This window comes from Bacillus rossius, chromosome 6 (genome assembly GCF_032445375.1).
Source record: "Bacillus rossius redtenbacheri isolate Brsri chromosome 6, Brsri_v3, whole genome shotgun sequence".
NCBI lineage: Eukaryota > Metazoa > Arthropoda > Insecta > Phasmatodea > Bacillidae > Bacillus > Bacillus rossius.
In genome coordinates this window covers 81070955-81080311 of record NC_086334.1, presented here as the reverse complement: position 1 = coordinate 81080311, position 9357 = coordinate 81070955, and the positions used below count along the sequence as shown (strand labels likewise).

The 9357-nt window shown below is 47.9% G+C and overlaps 1 protein-coding gene across 1 annotated transcript; it reads left to right on the top strand.

Moving 5' to 3' along the window:
* The first annotated feature begins 276 nt into the window (after positions 1–276).
* Positions 277–975, top strand: LOC134533475 (P-selectin-like). The gene has a single exon (XM_063370999.1). It carries the CDS (start codon positions 277–279, stop codon positions 973–975), a length of 699 nt encoding a protein of 232 aa, XP_063227069.1.
* Positions 976–9357: the final 8382 nt, after the last annotated feature.

The window sequence follows — 9357 nt, the reverse complement described above, 5'->3', positions numbered from 1 at the left end:
CTCGAGGCGGCCATCAGCGTGCACTGCTGCTGCAACACTGCACGTCACACACATCATCAACCATCTTCCCACTGTGTCCAGTCCGCGCGCTTCACGCTCGAGGCTCCCATCAGCGTGCACTGCTGCTGCAACACTGCACATCACACACATCATCAACCATCCTGCCACTGTGTCCAGTCCGGGCGCTTCACGCTCGAGGCGGCCATGAGCGTGCACTGCTGATGCAACACTGCACGTCACACACATCATCAACCATCCTGCCACTGTGTCCAGTCCATGCGCTTCACGCTCGAGGCTGCCATCAGCGTGCACAGCTGCTGCAACACTGCACATCACACACATCATCAACCATCCTGCCACTGTGTCCAGTCCGGGCGCTTCACGCTCGAGGCGGCCATGAGCGTGCACTGCTGCTGCAACACTGCAGGTCACACACATCATCAACCATCCTGCCACTGTGTCCAGTCCGACCGCTTCACGCTCGAGGCGGCCATGAGCGTGCACTGCTGTTGCAACACTGCACGTCACACACATCATCAACCATCCTGCCACTGTGTCCAGTCCGGGCGCTTCACGCTCGAGGCGGCCATCAGCGTGCACTGCTACTGCAACACTGCACGTCACACACATCATCAACCGTCCTGCCACTGTGTCCAGTCCGCGCGCTTCACGCTCGAGGCTCCCATCAGCGTGCACTGCTGCTGCAACACTGCACATCACACACATCATCAACCATCCTGCCACTGTGTCCAGTCCGGGTGCTTCACGCTCGAGGCGGCCATCAGCGTGCACTGCTGCTGCAACACTGCACGCCACACACATCATCAACCATCCTGCCACTGTGTCCAGTCCGCGCGCTTCACGCTCGAGGCTGCCATGAGCGTGCACTGCTGCTGCAACACTGCACACCACACACATCATCACCATTCTGCTACTGTGTCCTGTCGGCAAGCTTCACGCTCGAGGCGGCCATGAGCGTGCACTGCTGCTGCAACACTGCATGTCACACACATCATCAACCATCCTGCCACTGTGTCCAGTCCGCAAGCTTAATGCTCGAGGCGGCCATCAGCGTGCACTGCTGCTGCAACACTGCACATCACACACATCATCAACCATCCTGCCACTGTGTCCAGTGCGGGCGCTTCACGCTCGAGGCGGCCATGAGCGTGCACTGCTGCTGCAACACTGCACGTCACACACATCATCAACCATCCTGCCACTGTGTCCAGTCCGCGCGCTTCACGCTCGAGGCTGCCATCAGCGTGCACTGCTGCTGGAACACTGCACGTCACACACATCATCACCATCCTGCCACTGTGTCCAGTCCGCAAGCTTCATGCTCGAGGCGGCCATCAGCGTGCACTGCTGCTGCAACACTGTACATCACACACATCATCAACCATCCTGCCACTGTGTCCAGTCCGGGCGCTGCACGCTCGAGGCGGCCATGAGCGTGCACTGCTGCTGCAACACTGCACGTCACAAACATCATCAACCATCCTGCCACTGCGTCCAGTCCGCGCGCTTCACGCTCGAGGCTGCCATCAGCGTGCACTGCTGCTGCAACACTGCACGTCACACACATCATCACCATCCTGCCACTGTGTCCAGTCCGCGCGCTTCACGTTTGAGGCTGCCATCAGCGTGCACTGCTGCTGCAACACTGCACATCACACACATCATCAACCATCCTGCCACTGTGTCCAGTCCGGGCGCTTCACGCTCGAGGCGGCCATGAGCGTGCACTGCTGATGCAACACTGCACGTCACACACATCATCAACCATCCTGCCACTGTGTCCAGTCCGCGCGCTTCACGCTCGAGGCTGCCATCAGCGTGCACTGCTGCTGCAACACTGCACGCCACACACATCATCAACCATCCTGCCACTGTGTCCAGTCGGCAAGCTTCAAGCTCGATGCTGCCATCAGCGTGCACTGCTGCTGCAACACTGCACGCCACACACATCATCACCATCCTGTTACTGTGTCCAGTCCGCAAGCTTTATGCTCGAGGCGGCCATCAGCGTGCACTGCTGCTGCAACACTGCACGCCACACACATCATCAACCATTCTGCCACTGTGTCCAGTCGGCAAGCTTCACGCTCGAGGCGGCCATCAGCGTGCACTGCTGATGCAACACTGCACGCCACACACATCATCAACCAATCTCCCACTGTGTCCAGTCCGCGCGCTTCACGCTCGAGGTGGCCATCAGCGTGCACTGCTGCTGCAACACTGCACGCCACACACATCATCAACCATCCTGTCACTGTATCGAGTCCGGGCGGGAGTGGGCCTCTTCCTGCCTGTCCCTTGAGGTGTCGGAGCTGTTGCCGGCTCTAGTATCTGAGACACGATCCAACAGGTTGACGAACCACACCAAGTGGCAATACTCCGCCTCCACATGGGCACTGCTGCTGGGGGGACCATCTTGGTGGCCATGTTTGGTTGGGTAGCCTCAATCTCTGGTCATAGCATCGCCTTAACTGAAGAGGACAATGCCGGACGTAACACTGCCGCAGTGCATCCTCAATTGCATGTATGGGACCAGAAATGGTGAATTGGCTGAATCGGTGGGCAACAGCAGATGCCTTTATAACCTTCCTGGGGAGTTCGACTGCCGAGCCTCGGCATTTTGGCCCCAAAGTGCCCCGTAGTGAATAGTTCAGGCCTATGGTAATGGACAGCGCCACTGTGTTCGGGTGCACCCAGGCTTTAAAAAGAGCTGTAAACCGCTCGACTAGGTGCGATACGTTCCCCATGTCCAGTGGTCGGGGGATGTACCGAGGTAACCCCGAGGCCCTTCAGCTCACACACAGTTGGTCTGTCATATCTAGCCAGGGCTTCCTGCGACAAATTTGTTACTCCGTGTGTGCTGTACCTCATCATTCGCCACACAATATGATTTTTCCAAACGACTCATCAAAATATTTTCAATGATTACAATACCCTACAAAGAAGCTGTTTAAGCATTTTATATTATTATCCTAGTGACATAAAAATATTAATAAATGATACATACACCATAATTTCATTAACCATTAGCTGCCGGATATGTTCAGGCAAATCTGGGCCTTAATCAGCTGTTAATATGTCAATCCGAGGTACGGCAGGGCAGAAGGTAGTCGGAAGAGACGGGGACATCCAGTGGAGTAACTCTGAAGAGTATACGTGTACCTAAAGAATGGCAGTCGGTTAGCTGTTGGCGAACAGTCTGCCGAATCGTTGCAAAGTTGGTAGTATTACGGGAAGAATCCATGAAATATTGAATTGTGTTCTACTGAGGTTTCCTCCAAGGCCCTGGATTATGATTGGGTAGGCCCTGTACTTGGTAGTGATGTTCCGATCGCTTGGAGCAGGCTCCAAGGGTTCCCGAGCCCGATGCGAAGTCGAAGTGGTGAGAGACGACACAGCTGCGTAACTATCCTGGATAGATAACAGAGGTTGAATAGGCCTCCACAGGTCAATGGGTTCACTGGGTGTTTTTAGGTGTCCCAGCGTGATGTGGAAGATCGGGGAACGCGCCAGTAGTGCTGATAAAGTAATAGGGCTCAGGACACTGCCAACTGTTTGGTTAACTGAGTGTGGTAAATGAGCTGAGGTGGCGACTCTGCTGGGTTGGTGGACCCAGCTGCTGGTCGGTGCCGAAGTTCTAATACCCTCCCGATCAACAATAGGGAGCGCTCCCTCATAGTTATGTTTTCTTTAAAGCTCTGGAATGTTTATAAAAGCGAACTGGAATGTTACAACCACCCTTCCCTATTAGGGCGCATATGTGGTAGGGAAACATGAGAAAGCGGGTCGTGAGGGTGGCATAATCTGTATCGAGTCCGCGTGTTTCACGCTCGAGGCAGTTATGAACGTTCACTGCTTCTGCAACACTGCATATAAGACACAATCCTTACCCATTCTGCCACTCTATCGAGTCCACGCACTTCACGCTTGAGGCGGCCATGAGCATTAAATCCAGCTGCAACACTGCACGTTACACTCCTCAGTCATAACAGAGTAAACTCAAATTGTGTTATAACTTTGTTACAATTCTCTCTCCTGATGACTGGGGGGCATCTAGTGGATCTATTGGTTTCAGAAAGCAAAATAATTATTTCGTCTAGATATTAGTTCCTCAGTTTTTATTTAACTTTTGATTATTTTTACATTGGATATTTTATAAATTGATTAACAAAAATATATATATAGCATGGACTTATAATCAAGTTATTATAGGAATGGGGCAGCCCTTATTAGACAATTATATGGATGGTTAACACTATAAAAATAAAATTCGTAACAATAAACTGAGTCGCAGTCCCAAGATCATTTAAGTGTAAATGAGACATTTATGGCTGTCAGATATGTTCAACGTGGTGGATCAATGCTAGTCCTATAAGGTTAAAAACCACTTAAGAGCTGGAGGTTTGACGATGGCTGGATGAAGTAGAGCAGCTGACAGGATGTCAGAGACCCTTATTCATCCGGCCCTTGGAAACTGATCTGGTTCATGTAATGTGTCCAGTTCTTGTAATCGGTCCGGTTCTTGTAAACAGTCCGGTACTGGGTCCCTGTCTGTGAACAGATCTGAAACACTTATAGTTCAGGACTGATTCTCAGACAGTTGGCAAAATAGGCAGAGCATGCCTTCTAATCACGATGATGGTCGGGGAGTAAATGTCGTCAAAACTCACAAACAGGGAGATGGCTTCCAGGATCAGCCTGGGGTCGCAGCGCTCGCGGACACGCCATTGTCGCGGAATTTTCCATGATTACAAAAAATTAATAATAACTGATGAATAAAACATGACTAATCCTACGAGGTAGAGCTACATGGACTGACTAAAGGCTAATCACTACAGTTGTGGGAATCATATTCCTTGTCAAGCTGATTAAATCTAAAAAGAAAAACGGTGGGGAGTCCTGATGACGATGATAGGAAGCGGTCAGTCCTGAATCGCGGAGTTCAGTAAGTCTGGGGCGGCAGCGATTTTTTTTCCTAACCTAACTAACACTAAGTGTATTTTGGAGGGGTCCGGGTTAGGGAGGGACCTAGGTACGTCTCAGGCCAAAGCCTATACGCCTAGTCATGCTGGGATTAGCCATGCAGGGAGAGGGTCGCATGCATCATGTGCTAGGAGGGGATTGGCCAGCCATGGCAGCGATTGGCGCCATGACTAACTCCCCTCACTCTTAAATCTAGACTATAACTAGAGATACGTTGGGCCCAGGTAAAACCTGCATAGATACAGGGAAAACCCTGGGCACATTCATGCGGGATGCAAATTGGCATGCATTATGTGTAGGAATTTACAGGAGACAGAGGATGGTGTGGATGAAGTGTTGGACAGAGTAGAAAAGAGTCTACCATGCGGGGGTTGGGCACTTGGACTCGTGGTCCGCTTTGCTAATTGTACAGTACTGGATTTAGTGACCAGGGACGCAAGCGCCCCTGGTGGTGAGTGGTTGCACTGACCACTCACTCCGCCGCCAGTCAGCACCTAAAAAACTAAGAAACTAAGACAGAAAACAGATAAATGACATACAAACTAGGCATTTCGTTACGAAATATGCAAACACCCAACACAGGGATGGACGTGCAGTGCTTAAGATAAAACTAAAATTATAACTATAAATATTATTTTTGTTATTTTTATTTTATTATTTTTTTAGTTTTTTTAATATTATTTTAGAAATATATATTTTTTATGACTATTACTTAGTATCTAGGACTTATTACTAATTTACAAATCTCTAATATCTACTACTATTCTACTAGTTAAATATAGGGGAACTGTCGGTGTATAAAGTTACAGGTGAATTAAGTCAAGACCTATTCGCATTTTGGTATTTGTTGCAAGCTTGCAATTCAAAATCCCATGTCTTTCAGAAACACAACCGGCACTGGAGGTGAAGCCTGCCAGGCGGGCCATGCCCATCGAACATAGGGAGTCAGCCCTAACAGCACAGGCAGTGGAACTCCCGGGAGGCAAACCTACACCTGCGTGCTTCGGACCATTTTGAATTAGCAAATTATTTCATTAATGTCTATAATTTAAGTTTCAACTCGCGGGAGACTGATTGGCCGATCGCTCAGCCAGCCACAGCACACTACGGAGGTCTGTGAGACAAGATTGAATTCGGCATTTATATTTTCCATGCAACTCTGGATCTTGTTCGCCCAGTGATGAAATTTATGGGTTTCTGCTTATGGCACATTTATCATAGAATTTTTGCGCAGTTCGGAAATAATAATGTTTTAAAAGTTCGGGTTTGAGCTCTCTGTGCATAGCCCTTACGGGGCAATACACAGGCGCATCTTTCGCAATACGAATACTCTTATTCTGAATTCTCTGTAGCTTGATTAAGTGAGATTCCGCTGCTGTTGCCCACACCGGCGCTGCATACGTGATTATTGGTTTTATTAGTGCGTTATAAATTATTATTCCGTTTTAAACAGAGCTACCTAAACGTCTGCTCATGACGGGGTAGAGGGCCATGAGCCTAGTGAAAGCTGTTTTTCTTTTCGCCTCTATATGATCGCGCCATAGAAGTTTCCTATCCATGTGCACGCCTAAATATTTAACAACATTTTTGTGAGGAATTTTCTCATTGAAAAGTGTTAGTCGTGGTCTATCTTCGAGTAGCGAGAGATGTTTACGCGTAAAAACTATAGCTTCTGATTTAGTAGGGTTTACCTTAATTCGCCATTTTGTGCACCACGAGGCCAGTAATTTAATATAACAATCGGGGAAGCCAGTTTTATATAATTTATAAATTAATCCTTCGTGAAGTACTCTATCAATGGTTTTTTCTTTGTCCAAAAACGCTGCGAGATTATAGCTATTCTGATTGAACGCAGTTATTATTTATTCTGTCATATGGACCAGTTGATGCGTTGTTGAATGCGCGCTGCGAAAAACCAAATTGTTCGTCCGGCAGTACGTTATTTTCTTTAATGTGAGCATTTAGTCGCTGCAGAATTATGCATTCAGCTACTTTTGACAATGTACTCAGCAGACTAATGGGCCTATAATTTTGGGGTAGTGTCTTATCTTTTCCGGATTTATGAAAAACTATCACATTCGCTTCTTTCCACTGCAATAGAAAATACTGTAGTTTAAGTATTCCATTTATTATTTGAGCTAGGTATTCCAAAATTTCGTCGGGCAATTTCTTAAGGACTACTGCCTGAATGCCATCGTTTCCCGGTGCCTTACGTGGTTTCATACGCCTGATAGCCTGTTTAACTTCCTTATATTGAGTTAAGTGTTGTTTTGAAGTTAAAGGCTGATTAAGTTTAATTGTAAGGTCTCTGTATATTCCGGCATTAAATTGCGGGTCACAGGGTTCGATATTAGGTTGAAAGGCTAATTCAAGGGTATTCGCGAAGTCTTATGCCTTGTCTGTAGGTGTAAAAGCGAACCCAGTGCGAGTTTGTAGCGGAGGTATTTTATCTATCTTATGAAGGAATCGCTTCGTCATACTCCAGGTGCTACCATCTTACACCTGTAGCTGAGAGACTTTCGTTTCCCATTGGCTGCTCCTCCATAGAGTTATTTCATCGGAAATTATTTTCTGTAATTCATTAATTCTCACTTTAATGTCGCGCTGCCTACGTCGAGTATATTCGTGCGTTAATCTATTTTTCTAAGAAATTAAATCCCTAATATACACCGACAGTTCATCTTGCTTAAATCGAACCACCTTTTCTGGGATGCACGAGTTAATTGCAGTTTGAATTTTAACTGTAAGTTCAATGACTGCTGATTTGATGTTATCTTTCGTTTCGAAGTTGGCAGCATCGGCTGCAGGCAAATTATCAACTAAATACGTCTGAAAGCCTCTCCAGTCGGCTTTCTTGTAGTCTTTAATTTTTCTCGGAGGACTGATGTCAGTGTTCACGTCATCGAATAGTAGATGTACTGGAAAGTGTTCAGACGACATTTCGTGAAAGACTCTGAGTTCGAATCCCGTTTGAATTCTCTTATTTAATGCAATATCTAAAATATCGGGGTTGTGCCTTAGTACTCCGCTATCGTGAGTGGGCTCTGAGGGAGCATGTACTTAATAATTTTTGTTAGACTCGTGTCTTTGCAGCAGTAGGCCATTGGCTGTATTGCTCCGACAGTTCCAGTCTTTATGTTTGGCATTAATATCGCCGACTGCTAGGAATGTGGGAGCTGAGCCATATAAGATGTCCAGCTCGTTTTCAGTAAGTGGCCTCCCCGGTGGTGCATACATCGAAATAAGTACTATTTGTTGTTTATTGACTTTAAAAGTAATTGCAACAGCTTCTAATTTATTAAATTCAGGTAAATGGAATTCACTATGTTGTATACTTCTGTGGATTAGTAGGGCAACCCCTCCACTTCTGGTATCGCGGTCGCACCTATAAATAGTGTAATTTAAGATAGTTAGACGATCTGTTGGAATTAAGTGTGTTTCGTTTATCGCTGCGATTCTAATATTATGTTTAATTAAATGATCGGTAAATTCGATTATTTTATTTCTAATTCCTCGTGCATTTCAGTAAAGGATGGTACTTAATCTACTGTCTACGGGGGTAGTATTAATGGCAGAACGTAAATTAAGGGTATGCGGCATTAAAGCTAGCCGCTAATGCTGTCACAAAGCCCGTGGTGGCTTTTATTTTGTCCTCTATTGACTTGGACGGATTACACCAAATAGCCATTAAAATTCACATTGGTGCCAGGACGTGAGCCAGGTTAGGGTCCTTTGAAATGGCATCCGATTGGCCTACAAGCTTCAGAAAGTCACTCGCGCCCATCGCTGGATTCTCCGCGGGTTTTAGCTGCGGTGAAGCAGTTGGCAATACTGTTGGTGAGTCAGTCTGCAAAGGGCTGGCTTGTTGTTTCTCAGGCGCGACTTTCTTGGAATCACTGTGGGGAGGGGTGGAGTTGGGTGGCGCCTTAGTACCTGGCTGATCTGTCACTTGACCTTGCGCCTGGCCTTTACCGTTTATGTGCCCCGAATGGTGTTTCTTCGGGGGCCTCTGGGGCAGGGGCTGGCCTCTAAACCTGTGTGGGTTTGCCAAGACAGGGTACTCCACTGAATATTGGTTAGGGCTCTGTCATTGCGGGGGGGCGGGGTAGCTCAGGGCTCGCCACATCTGCCTTGGAGGCTGGGGGCAGTAGCCTGAGGGGCCGGCTTGTTGTGGGGGCGGGCGGACTTGAGCCGCGGCTGCTGCTCGCTTGTTTTCACGCACTGCGCGTTTGGACTGCAGCTCTCTGTCTTTCCGCTCCTGTTGTGGGAGGTGACGCCAGTTCTCCCTCTTGTAGGCCATGCAGCCTCTGTAATTGGCGCAATGCGGGCCTTCACATCACGCGAACTTTGCCT

Bases quoted from the DNA above. Each gene is read 5' to 3' on its own strand.
- LOC134533475 (XM_063370999.1), top strand. From the start codon at position 277: ATGCGCTTCACGCTCGAGGCTGCCATCAGCGTGCACAGCTGCTGCAAC.